We start from the raw sequence: 12,541 nt of genomic DNA, 5'->3' as shown, positions 1-12,541 counted from the left end.
CTCGTGCTGTAGCTTTATTCACGCGTGCCCGCGGGGATGCCAGGGCACCCCGCCGCCCCGTGGGGCGAGCACGGGGCCGGGGACACGGCCCCGCGGCGTGGGCGAGGAGGGGGGCTCGGGCCAGCGCAGCGCTCATTGGCAGGTGTTGTAGATCTGGACCTGCTGGTTGATGGTGGCCAAGACGTCCCTCATCCTGGCCTCCAGCCCGTCCAGCTGGGCCGCCTTGGCGTCCAGCACCCGCTCGTTCTGCTCGTAGGTCTCCTCCAGCGCTGGGGAGACGGGCACGGCCGGGGGTCAGCACGGCGCTGCCGGCCCGACCCTGCACCCCGCACCCGGCCCCCGCCTCACCTCGCAGGCGCTGGAGCTTGCTCTGCGCCTCGCGCAGGAGCCCGGCGGCCTCGGCACGCAGCTGGTCTGCCCGGCTCGCTGCCTGCAGCGCGCCCTGCGCCCGGTGCTGCGCCAGCTCCTGCGCCGTCCGGTACCGGTCCCGCAGGTGCCCCTCCAGCAACTGCCGCGTGAGAAGGGAGCATCAGCGCCGCCGTCATTGCCGCCGCCGCCACCCCCCAGCCCCGCTGCGCGCTCCCCAGCCGTCCCCCGGCTCGCTTGCCTGCTTAGCCTCGGCGGCTCGGGCCTGCGCACCGCCGGCCGTGTCCTCAGCTCGCGCGGCCGCCAGGCTGTTGTTGGCTCGCTTCACCTTCAGGGCGTCCACCTGCCGGTCCAGGAGCCCGGCCCGCTCCATAGCGCTGGCCAGCTGCTGCTCGGCGTTCGCCGTCTGGGCCTGGATCTGGACACCAGTGCCGTCAGGGTGCCCATAGACCAAGGACAGACGTCAGGGTGCCCGTGTGGTGGGGACGGACACCACCAGGGTGTCCGCATAGAACGGACGGACACCATCAGGGTGCCCATAGACCAAGGACAGGCATTAGGGTGCCCACGTGGTGGGGATGGACACCACCAGGGTGCCCATAGACCAAGGAGAGATGTCAGGGTGCCCAAGTGGTGGGGACGGACACCACCAGGGTGCCCATAGACCAAGGAGAGATGTCAGGGTGCCCACGTGGTGGGGATGGACACCACCAGGGTGCCCATAGACCAAGGACAGGCATTAGGGTGCCCACGTGGTGAGGACGGACACCACCAGGGTGTCCGCATGGTGGGGACAGGCACCACCAAGGTGACCATAGACCAAGGACAGACACCATCAGGCTGTCCACGCAGTAGGGACAGACTCTGCTAGGGTGCCCGTAGACCAAGGACAGACACTGTCAGGGAACCCGCATGGTGGGGAAGGACACCATGAAGTTGCCCACATGGTGGGGACCAATGGCATGAGGGTGCCCCATGGCAGGGATGGACGCCGCCAGGGTGCCCATAGACCATGGACACCATGAGGGTGCCCGCATGGTGAGGACTGATGGCACCAGGGTGCCCCATGGCAGAGATGGACACCGCCAGCCTGCTGCACAGTGGGGACGGGGGTCCACTCGTTCCCGTGGGACGGAGGCCGCGGGGAGCTGGGAGGAGACCCTTACCGCGCCGAGCACTCTCTCGCTGTGCCGGATGTCGCCGGCGGCACTGCGGACGGCGTGCTCGGCCGTGCCCTGGGCTCGCTGCGCCTCCTCCAGCGCCTGCCGCACCGCCTCGGCCGTGCTCCTCACGCCCTCCGCCCGCGACCTGCAGCGGGGCGGCCGCGGCCTCAGCGCCTGCCGGAGCCCGGCTCTCCGGCGGGGCCGCGTCCACCCCCCGGCCCCACGCTCACCTGGCCCTCTGGGCGTCCTGCAGCAGCTGCCCGGCCTGGCGCACGTCGCCGGCCGTCTGCTCCAGGATGGCGTCCACGCTGGCCAGGCCGCGCACCCGCGCCTTGATCTCCTCGGCCAGCCGGTGGATCTGGGCCGGCGAGGCGGGCAGCGACAGCTCCAGCACCCGGCCGGCCACCACCTCGATGCTTTCGGGGTCGGCCCCCTCCTCTGCGGGCGGGAGCCGTCAGTGCCGCGCGGCACCCGCGGGGGGCGGAGGGGCGCGGGGAGGCCGGCGAGGGTTGGGGACGCCCGGGCGGACGGCGCCGGGCGGCGGGGAGGGCAGCGTGGGGCAGGGGCACGGGGGCAACGGCGGATGCGGGGGCGGCGCCGGGCGATGCGGTGCAGGGCTGTACGGTCCGCATGCAGCGCGGGGGCCGCGCGGTGCGAGGCGGTGCCGTGCAAGGCGGCGCGGAGCCATGCAGCGCCGGGCAGGGGCCGCCGGCCTCCGCAGCGCGCCGGCACTCACGGCTCAGGAAGGCCTTGACGTGGCCGATGAGCTCCCGCAGCTCCTTGTTGGAGCGCTCCACGCGGGCCCTGGTCCGGTTCGCCTTGTCCAAGGCCGCCTGCGCCCGGAGCCGGGCCTCATCCGCCTTCCCCTTGGCCTCGGCCACCTGGGTGCGGGGCGGAGACCGTCAGCGCCCGGGTGGGCACGGCCGCGCCGGCCCAGCGCCCGCCGGCCCCGCGGCGCGCACCTTGTGGGAGAGCTGGGCCACGTCGCCGGCGGCGCGCTGCAGCTCCTCCCGGGCATGGCGCGCTCGGTCCAGCGCGCTGTCGGCCGTGGACACGGCCCCGCCGCAGCTCAGGCCCCCGCAGCGCCGTGCCCCGTCCTCGTCCCGGCAGCCGGCTCCTCCGCAGGGGCTCTCGGAGCAGGGCACGTCGGCCGCGGCCCCGCACACCTGCAAGGCAGCGTGGGCTCGAGGGGGCTCCGGGCGCCGTGCCCGCTCCCTGCCCCGGGGCCCCCTCACCTTCTCGTTGAGCGGCTGCAGGCTCAGCGCCCTCGCCCGCCCCGCCAGCTCCGTCAGCGCCCGCCGGCTGGCCGCGTTGCGCCGGTTGAAGTCGTCCCGGCGGCTGGCCAGGAGGCGCTCGGCGCGGTGCCGCGCGGCCGCCGAGGAGCTCACGGGGCCGCGGGTGGCGGCGGCGGCCGCGCGGCGCTCGGCCTCCCGCAGCTCCGCGTGGGACTGGCGGATGCTGTCGTAGGCGCCTGGCGGGGAGAGAGGGGGCGGCACGGGCGCCGTGAGACCCCCGGCCGCAGCCCCGCCGCCCCAGCTCCCCCCTCCACCCCTGGCACGGCTCACCGAGGAAGTTGGAGGTCTTGAGGGTGTGCAGGCGCCGGCCCAGCTCCTGCAGGCTGTGGTTGAGGGCGCGGGCGCCCCGGTCCGCGGCGCTCAGCACGTGGCTGGCGTTGAAGTTGGCGTCCTGGGCGGCCGTCAGCTCGCCCTCCAGCCGCGTCAGCCTCTCCGTGGCCTCCCCGATCTGCTGCCTGCCAGGGGAAAGGGGGTGAAAAACCCGCCGCCGGGGGCCACCCCGGGGACCCGCGCCCGGCGGCTCACCGCAGCCCGTCCACGGCGCGCATCAGGTGGGTGGCGGCGGCCGCCGTGGCGTTGCGGGCGGCGACGACGGCCTGCGCGGCGGCCAGGCCCTCCTGCAGCCGGCGGAGGGTGCCCTCGAAGGCGCCGGCAGCGCCGGCGTGCTGCAGGAGGCTGGCCCGCTGCGCCAGCGCCCGGGTGCGGGCAGCCAGGTCCTGCACCACGCGGTCCCAGTCCCCGAAGCAGGGGTGACAGGGCTGGCAGGCGGGGAAGGCGCCGGCAAAACCCCGGGCGCACTGGTCGCAGCGGACGCCCGAGACGCCGGGCCGGCAGTCGCAGTGCCCGCTGCCGCGGTGGCACTGGGCGCTGGCAACGCCGCGGGCGTCGCAGTCGCAGGCTGCGGGGAGAGCGGGCGTCAGGGCGCCGCGGGGCTCGGCGGGGCGGCCCGTCCCCGCCGCGCCGGCCCCGGCTCTCACCTCGGCACTGCTGCCGGGGGTCGCCCCAGTGGTTCTCCTGGCAGTCGGCGCAGGTCCGGCCGCCGAAGCCCGGCCGGCACGAGCACTGCCCCGTGAACTGAAAGACAGGGCGAGGCGGAGGCTGGCGCCGCTGCCGCGCGGCCCCGGCCCCTCGCGGCCCCGTCGCCCAGCCCCGGGGCGTCTCACCTGGTTGCAGGCGGGCGCCAGGGCGTGCTGGGGGTGGCAGGCGCAGGGCTCGCAGCCCTGCCCGCTGCCCAGGTTCCAGAAGTTGGGGCTGCAGCGGTCGCAGCTCTGGCCCTCCACGTGGGGCAGGCAGCGGCACTGCCCGCTGCGCCCGTCGCACCGGCACTGCTCCGGCCCGCAGGTGCTGGGGTCGGTGCCCAGCGCGTTGCAGGAGCAACCTGGAACCCGATGGGAGCTGAGTACCGAGTGGGGATGGGACAGGGATGGGAGTGGAGATGGCATGAGGACGGCATGGGGACAGGGATAGGGACAGGATGGGGGTGATGACAGGATGGGGATGAGATGGGGACAGGGACAGGACGGGGATGATGATGGGATAGGGATGGGGATGAGATGGGGACAGGGACAGGACGGGGATGATGATGGGATAGGGATGAGATGGGGACATGGACAGGATGGGGATGATGCGGGATGGGGACAGGGACAGGATGGGGATGATGATGAGATGGGGATGATGACAGGATGGGGATGATGACAGGATGGGGATGGGGACGGGACAGGAATGAGATGAGGACAGGGACAGGACGGGGAGGGTGATGGGACAGGGATGGGGGCAGGATGGGGAGAGGGATGGGACGAGGGCACACATGGGGATGGAGATGGGCACAGGGATGGGGATGGGGACAGGGACAGAGTGACAGCGCTGGGGCTGGGCAGAGGGCCAGAGCAAGGCAGGGCCGCAGGCACCCCCCTGCAGCGTGCCCGGGGCAGCCACAGCTTTGCGGGGTCCCTGGGGACGCGCCGGACCCCGGAGCGGAGCTGGAGGCAGGCTCGCGGGCAGCGCAGCCACTCACGCCTGCAGCTGTGCCGCGTGGCGTCCCCGTAGTAGCCGGGCTGGCACTCGGCGCAGCGGGGCCCCGCCGTGTTGTAGAGGCAGCGCAAGCAGCGCCCCGTGCGCCGGTCGCAGGCCTCCGGGTCGGTCATGTCGATGTTGTTGTGGCACTGGCAGGGCAGGCAGCGCCCGCCGAGCTGCAGCGGGTCCCCGTAGTAGCCGGGCGCGCACTCGTCGCAGCGGGCACCTGCCGGCACAGGGAGCTGGGCAGCGCCCGGAGCCGGGAACCCCCGGCCACCTCCTCGGGGCGCCCCGAGGGCCGGCACCCACCTGCGTACCCGGGGCTGCAGTGGCAGACGACCTGCTGGGACTGCCCGTCCTGGTGGCAGGAGGCGGCGAAGTGGCGGCTGCTGCCGGGCCCCTCGGGGCAGGGGCACGGCCGGCAGTACTGGCCCGAGCCCAGCGCCGGGTTGCCGAAGTGCCCGGCCGCGCACCTGGGGACGGGCGGTTGAGCGGGTGCCGGGGCTGCCGGCAGCGCCGTGCCCCGACCCGGGCACACCGCCCCGCTTACCGCTGGCACCTCTCGCCGTCCGTGTGGTCGCGGCAGCGCAGGCAGCTGCCCGTGCGGGGGTCGCAGTCCTCGGTGTGCCCGTTGCACTGGCACGGCCGGCAGGCCGGGAAGCCCCAGTGGCCCGGCTGGCAGCGGTCGCAGCGCAGCCCGTGGGCGCCCTGGCGGCAGGCGCACTGCCCCGTGGCGCTGTCGCAGACGCTGCTCACCGACCCCTCGCCGCTGCACTGGCACGCTGCGAGGCAGGGCGCCGAGAGCGTCTGCCCCGGGCACGCCACCGCGGAGCATCCCTCCCCGCGCGCCCCCGCTGAGCCGCCCTGCTCCTCCTCGGGGCACTCACCTCGGCACCCGCCGGGCCCGAAACCGAAGGTGCCCGGGGAGCAGCGGTGGCAGCGGCGTCCCACCACGTTGGCTTTGCACTGGCACTGCCCGCCCTGGGGCCGGCACTCGGCGCTGAGCGAGCCCTGGGGGTCGCAGAGGCAGGCTGCGGGCAGAGCGCGGCGTGAGCCCGGCGGCCCCGGCGCCGCGGGGCGCGCGTGCAGGGAGCGGGGCCGTACTCACGCAGCGCCCCGTCGTGCACGATGGCCGACAGGCTGCTGAGGAGGCTGGAGCACGGCTCGGCCACGGGCAACGCCCCCGCGGCGTGGAAGTGCTGGGCGCAACGGTACCGCTCGAAGGTCTCCCGGCGCCCCATGGCGCTGGGGTCACCTGCGATGAACATCTCCAGGGAGGAGTAACGGGGCAGGAGCACCAGCTGCAGGGACAGGTAATCAGCACACCATGCTCTTCCCTCTCCATGTCCCCTACAGATGCATGTTGTGCACAACGCAGCTACCCCGTGCACCCTGCACGGCTCCCTGCCTGCTCCCCGCTGCACCCCGCGCACCGCCCGGCCACCCCGTGCACCCTGCACGGCTCCCCGCCGGCTCCCCGCCGCACCCTGCACACCGCCCGGCCACTCCGTGCACCCTGCACGGCTCCCCGCCGGCTCCCCGCCGCACCCCGCGCACTGCCCGGCCACCCCGTGCACCCTGCACGGCTCCCCGCCGGCTCCCCACCGCACCCTACACACCGCCCGGCCACCCTGTGCACCCTGCACGGCTCCCCGCCTGCTCCCCGCTGCACCCCGCGCACCGCCCGGCCACCCCGTGCACCCTGCACGGCACCCACAGCCAGGTGCCCCACTGGGTGCTGCCCCTCATCCCCCTATCTGGCCGCCCCTCACCGAGTCGATGAGCACGCTGGCGGCGGGCGCCTCTTGGCGGGCCGCGGCGCAGCCCAGCTCCAGGCGGAGGGTGTAGGAGACGCCCTGCTCCAGGCAGACGGGCTGGGGCAGCAGCACGTACCTGCGGGGCAGCAGAAGGGAGGCGCGGGCAGCCGGGTGCCTCCTGCGCCCCGGCCCCCCACGCAGCTCGGCCCGGCCCCAGCGGGGCGCTCACCTGGCGCCGGATGGGAGGCTGGTAGAGAGCTGGTCGTCGGCCGGGATGGTGTTTCCGCAGGGGCTGCTGGCGGAGACGGGCCTGGGGCGCAGCACCCGCAGCCTCACCTCCTTCCAGGGCTCTGGGTGCTGCAGGCAGAGAACAGGGCAATCGCTGCACCGACAACCTCGCCGGCCAGGGCTGCCCGCAGCCCCTCGGTCAGCAACGCGGCTCGCCCTCCCCGGCCGGCGCTCACCTGGGGCTCGTAGCGGATGACCACGTCGAACTCCATGGAGAAGGGCACGTCGTCCACGTGAAACTCCACCGAGCTGCCCTCCAGCACGCGGGCAAACCCCGTCCCCGTCCACGAGGCTGGGCGGCCCGCGGGGGGCTCACGCTCCACCACCGAGCCCTGGTGCAAGGGGCAGTTGCGAGACACGACCACGCAGGGTGCCCCGCAGGCACCCCTCCACCCCAGCACCCCGCAGTGCCCAGCTCCCCCTGGGCTCCCCAGGGACAGCTTTGCCCGTCACCTGCTGCAGCCGGGCATCCTCGGCCTCGTAGGTGTAGTGGTCCAGGTTGATGTGGTAGAAACCGGGCTCCACCTGGCCGCACTGCCGTCCCACCATGTGGCTGCGGCATCGGCACTGCCCCGTCTCCACGGCACACCTGGCACGCCGACGGCACCGTCAGCGCCGAGCCCCGGCGCTCCCCGGGGCTGCACGCCGGCAGGGCGCCCCGCTGCTGCCCCCAGCCCGAACTTACAGGTTGTCGCGGGCGCCTCCCACGTCGCAGTCGCAGGGCCGGCACCCCGGGAGGTCGTGGCTCAGCGCCCAGTGCTCGGGCTGCAGGGAGCGAGAGCGTCAGCGAGCGCCTGGCTCCAGCAGCGCGTCCCCGAGCACCGCGCGTGGCCCCGGGCAGCCACGCAAGCAGCCGCGCGTGGTCCCCGGGCACCGCGCGTGGCCCCCGGACAGCCGTGCAAGCAGCCGCGCGTGGTCCCCGGGCACCGCGCGTGGCCCCCGGACAGCCGTGCAAGCAGCCGCGCGTGGTCCCCGGGCACCGCGCGTGGCCCCGGGCAGCCACGCAAGCAGCGGCGCGTGGTCCCCGGGCACCGCGCGTGGCCCCCGGGCAGCCGTGCAAGCAGCCGCGCGTGGTCCCCGGGCACCGCGCGTGGCCCCCGGGCAGCCGTGCAAGCAGCCATGTGTGGTCCCCGGGCACCGCGCGTGGCCCCGGGCAGCCGTGCAAGCAGCCATGCGCGGTCCCCGGGCACCGCGCGCGTGGCCCCTGGACAGCCGTGCAAGCAGCCATGCGCGGTCCCCGGGCACCGCGTGCGTGGCCCCTGGACAGCCGTGCAAGCAGCCGCGTGCAGTCCCCAAGCACCGCGCGTGGCCAACGGGCAGCCATGCGCAGTCCCACTCACCAGGCACTGGTCGCAGTTGCGCCCGGTCACCAGCCGCTTGCAGAAGCAGTCGCCGCTGACGGGGTCGCACCGGCTGCCCTCGGCCACGGTGCCGCGGGGGTCACACTGGCAGCCTGCGCAGAGAGCCAGCAGCGTCCGGCAGGGCCGAGCCGCGTGCCGGGCCCCGGCGGGTGCCCCAGCACCCGTGGGAGCCGGTGCCGCCGGCGGTACCTACGCTGGCAGCCCTGCGGGTTGGCGGCGCTGAGCCCGAAGAAGCCGGGCTTGCAGCGGTCGCAGCGGGGGCCCCGCACGTGCTCCTTGCAGCGGCACTGCCCCGCGATGAGCCCCCGGGCCGGGTCGTCGGCAGCGTCGCAGAGCCCGCCGTCCAGCGAGCCCTCGGGGTCGCAGTCGCAGGCTGCGGGCGCAGGCAGGGTCAGCACCCGGCCCCGGGCCCTGCAGCTGGCCACGCAGCCCGGGGGGCCTCCCCAGGCACCCGGACACCCCCAGCCCCAGCCCCCACCTCGGCACACCGCGGGGTCCCGCAGGTCCTTGCTAGGGTCCTTGTAGTAGAAGGGCTTGCAGAGGTGGCAGCGGCGGCCCATGGTGTTGTGCTGGCAGCCGTCGCACACGGCCCCGCTGGCGTTCCCCGTGGCCAGGTACACGGCCATGTCGAAGTGGCACCGCCGCGAGTGCTCGTTGCAGTCGCACCCTGCGGGGACGGCACCGCGGGGGGGCATGCAGCACCCCGACCCCAGCCCCCAAACCCCACCATGCAGCACCCCGACCTCAACCTGGCATTCAGCATCCTCAATGCCAACCCCCCCCCAGCATGCAGCACCCTCCAAACCCTGGTACAGCCTGCAGGACCCCCAACCCAAAACCACGGCATGCAACACCCTCAATCCCCAAGGCACCCCCAAACCACGGCATGCAGCACACCGAACCTCAAGCACAGCCTGCAAGACCCAGCACCCCCCAAACATGGCCTGCAGGATCCCCCCAAACCACAGCCCAGCACGCAGGACACCCCGATCCCCTGGCACGGCGCAGCCCCTGCCCCAGGACCCCCGGGCCGGAGCCCCGGGCCGGCGGCGCTCACTGCGGCAGGCATTGGTGCTGGTGCCCTGGGCCGGACGCCAGGGCAGGTCGTGGTAGAAATCCTCGCAGCGCTCGCAGTTGAGGCCCTGCGTGTGGTGCTTGCAGACGCAGCGGCCGTGCACCTGCCGGGACGCAGCGGTGAGGGGCAGGAAACTGGGAACGCAGGCTGACGCAGCTCCAGCACGGCACCGTGGCGGGGGCGGCGGGCTGGGAGAGGGCGTGGGGGGCCGGGCTCCCCTTACCATGCCGTCGGCGGTGGCGGGGGCCCCGCTGAGCGGGGCGCACTCGGAGGCGTGCCCGTAGCAGAAGCAGTTGCCGCGCAGCACCAGCTCGTAGAGCGCGTAGTAGTACTTCTCGCGGATCTCCCGCCGCGAGTCCAGCAGGTTGTCGCCCAGCGTGTGCAGCTTGGTGAAGTTCACCCGCAGGTTGGTGACGCGCAGCAGGTCTGGGAGGGCGAGAGACCGGCGTCGGCACCGGGTGTTGCACACCCGGCTCCGGCAGCCGGATTGGGCTGCGCGCGGTGCTGCATGGGGTTGCACCGTCAGCCTGGGCGGCTGTGCACGACCTGCCCGAGCCGTGCACGCGATCCTGGCTCCGCACAGCCCCAGCCAGGCGAGGGCTGGCACCTCTCCAGAGCAGAAGTCTGCACCCTGGGGATGGGCAGCTTTCGGGGCTTTGGGGCCGGGCCGCTGGGGGTGCGCGCGGGGGAGCGCTGCACGCGGCGGCCGCAGCCTCGCGCTGCTCCGGCGCCCTGGCCGGACAGGACGGCTCTCCCAGGACCGCAGCATTGCAGTAAGCCTGCCTTGCAGATTCCTCCCCTCCTCCTGCTCCCAGCCTAAATTTAGCCCCGGGAGGTTAACCCGCTCCATCTCGCACCCGGCCCGGCCTGCAGCCTTTCCCACCGCCGATCCCTTCCCGCTCGGCGCTGGGGCTGGGCCCGGCTCCGGCTCCAGCCCGGCCCTCGCCGCAGGCCCATCCCTCTCCGCTCGGTGCCGGCGCTCGCTCTGACGCAGCCCGACCTTTAGCTGTTCCCACGGGCTGCAGCCCCCAGCGCGGCCCCTGCGGCTCCCATGGGCCGGGGTGCAGGCGGGGGCCTGAGCCCCTGCGGGCTGGATCTGGCCCCAACCCCCACGGCAGAGCTCAGAGCTGGTGAAGAGCAGCCAAAATAGCTGCACCCGAAATAGAGCAGCCAGCCTGGAGCCCCTGAGCAGCCGGCGACTCACTCTGGATGTCGGGGCTGTAGGGGTCCGGGATGGGGATGGCAGGGTCCAGCACTCGGTAGATCACCTGCAAAAATGGAAAAGGCAGAGCGGCGAGGGGAGACCAGGGACCATCCCAACCTGGCCTGGCCCCCTGCGCTCCATGCATGCCCTGCGCTGCTCCCGTCCCGGCCCCCCGCGAGCTGCAGCTCCTCGCATGGCAGCAGCGCCCGCGTCGCAGCCCCGGGGTCTCACCTCTCCCTCGGTGGAGGGCTCGATGTCGGAGTAGCGCGACTCGCAGATGACGTCGTCGACGCGGCGCAGGGGGCCGCGGGGCACGCGGGGGAAGGCGGCCGCGCAGTCGTAGGCGAAGTAGCGGTACACCCGCCAGGTGCGCCCGAAGTCGGCCGAGCGCTCCACCAGCATGGCCGCGGGCCGGAAGGTCTGCGGGAGGCGAGGCTGCGACGGTGCCCCCGGCCCCGCGGCCGCCGGGCCGGCAGGGCGGCGGGGACGGTCCCGAGGGTGCCCGCGCGCCGGCCGCCCACCTTGAAGGTCATGATGAGGTGGGTGAAGTGGAACTCGGCCTCCAGGTCCAGCTGGATGCTGACGCGCTCCACGCCTGGGGGACGGCGCCCGTGAGCCCGCGGCGGCGGCAGCGCGTCCTCCCTTGCGCCCCCGCCGCGGCGCAGCCTGCGGCCGGCGGCACCCGGGGCGCGTCCACGACCGCAGCGGGCTGAGTCACGCTTCCTCCGCGTGGGCGGCGGGAAGCGGTGCCCCCACCCCGGTCCGGTCCCGTCCCGGGAGGGAGGGCCGGCCGGCCCGCGCTCGCTCACCGTTCTCCGACTGCCACCAGGCTTTCTTGGGCCGGGGGGCGAAGGTGGTGAGCACGTTCTCGACGCGGTGGCTGCCGGCGTTGCTGCGGGCGTCGTAGGGCCGCCGCGAGTCGCACACGAAGCACTTCTTCTCGTCCTGCAAGCGGGCGGCTCAGCCGTGCCGCGCCGGTGTGTCCCCCCACCACCGCCCCGAGCCCGCTCACCTGCAGGTGGCTGACGATGCAGTAGGGCTGGGGCCGCCGCAGCCCGCAGGTGGACGAGGCGCTCAGGCGCTGGGCTCGCCCCACCAGCAGGTCGCCCGTGGCCGGGTAGCAGCTGCCCTGGGCGCAGCCCTGGGGGGGGTCGGGCACCCGGCCCAGGGTCCCCCCCAGCGCTGCGGGGGGCACGGGGCGGCTCAGGCCGGCGCGGGGGCTCGGCCAGCCGCGCCGGGACGGGTTAACGCGGCCTTGACGCTGCCGAAGCCTGGCTGGTCCGGCGCGCGGCCAGGCCGGACGGATGGCCGGACGGATGGACGGACGGATGGACGGACGGATGGACGGACGCCCTCCCCTGCCCGCTGCGGCCGGACGGCGGGGACGGGAACGCCAGCGCAGCGGGACCCCTTCCGCGTCCCCCCGCCTGGAAACACCCGCCGGGGCCTAACCCCCCCCCCCGGCCACCGCCGCCGCCGCCGCCGCCACCGGGCCGGCCGCCAGCGGAGGCCCCGCTGCCGGCGCCTCGACGCCCCGTCCGGCCGCAGCGCCCTGCGCAGCCCGCTCGCCGGCGCCGCGGCGTGCCGGGAGCGCCGCCGGGGTGCGGGGGGAGCGCCGCCGGGGTGCGGGGACCCCCCCGGGGCAGGGCACGCACTCACCGGCCAGCAGCAGCAGCAGGAGAAGGGCGCGGGGGCTCCGCATAGCGCAGCGGGGCGCGGTGCTCGGCGGCGCGGCGCTGCCCGGGGGCGCTCGGCAGGTGCCCGGCGGTGGCTTCCCGTGCCCTGCGCCTCCCTCCCTCCCTTCCCTTCCTTCCTTCCTTCCCTTCCCTTCCCTCCCTTCCCTTCGCTTCCCGTGCCGCCCCCCGGCCCGGCCCGGCCCGTCGCACCGCCCGCCCCCCCCCGCCGCCCCTCTCCAAACTTGGCTGCGGGCGCTGCGCTCGGGGCTGCGCGGAAAGTGCGGGCCGGATCCCGGCCGGAGCGGCGGCCACCCCGGCCCCGGCCCCCCCCCGTCCGCCCGCC

At 74.8% G+C, this 12,541-nt stretch overlaps 1 protein-coding gene across 1 annotated transcript; it reads right to left on the bottom strand.

Moving 5' to 3' along the window:
• LOC138060960 (laminin subunit beta-2-like) lies at positions 1 to 12,304 on the bottom strand. The gene is made up of 33 exons (XM_068907177.1): positions 12,182 to 12,304; positions 11,535 to 11,704; positions 11,332 to 11,467; positions 11,044 to 11,117; positions 10,754 to 10,942; positions 10,523 to 10,586; positions 9,542 to 9,744; positions 9,301 to 9,421; positions 8,722 to 8,910; positions 8,437 to 8,616; positions 8,223 to 8,335; positions 7,568 to 7,647; positions 7,336 to 7,471; positions 7,059 to 7,214; positions 6,824 to 6,951; positions 6,610 to 6,730; positions 5,946 to 6,138; positions 5,725 to 5,868; positions 5,388 to 5,619; positions 5,147 to 5,310; positions 4,839 to 5,063; positions 3,988 to 4,202; positions 3,802 to 3,898; positions 3,350 to 3,722; positions 3,095 to 3,279; positions 2,765 to 3,000; positions 2,492 to 2,695; positions 2,266 to 2,410; positions 1,760 to 1,967; positions 1,533 to 1,674; positions 608 to 784; positions 349 to 508; positions 1 to 269 (listed from the first exon to the last, which is right to left on the bottom strand). Exons 1-33 carry the CDS (start codon positions 12,222 to 12,224, stop codon positions 133 to 135), a joined length of 5,340 nt encoding a protein of 1,779 aa, XP_068763278.1. The 5' UTR covers positions 12,225 to 12,304; the 3' UTR covers positions 1 to 132.
• Positions 12,305 to 12,541: the final 237 nt, after the last annotated feature.

Source organism: Struthio camelus, chromosome 14 (genome assembly GCF_040807025.1).
Source record: "Struthio camelus isolate bStrCam1 chromosome 14, bStrCam1.hap1, whole genome shotgun sequence".
Lineage (NCBI taxonomy): Eukaryota > Metazoa > Chordata > Aves > Struthioniformes > Struthionidae > Struthio > Struthio camelus.
This window is presented reverse-complemented; position numbering and strand designations above follow the sequence as displayed.

Coding starts and splice junctions, on each gene's coding strand:
- LOC138060960 (XM_068907177.1), bottom strand. CDS start 12,224: ATGCGGAGCCCCCGCGCCCTTCTCCTGCTGCTGCTGCTGGCCG. Junction 7,215..7,335: donor AGGATGCCCGGCTGCAGCAG/GTGACGGGCAAA, acceptor CCCTTGCACCAG/GGCTCGGTGGTGGAGCGTGA. Junction 3,899..3,987: donor TGGCGCCCGCCTGCAACCAG/GTGAGACGCCCC, acceptor CCTGTCTTTCAG/TTCACGGGGCAGTGCTCGTG.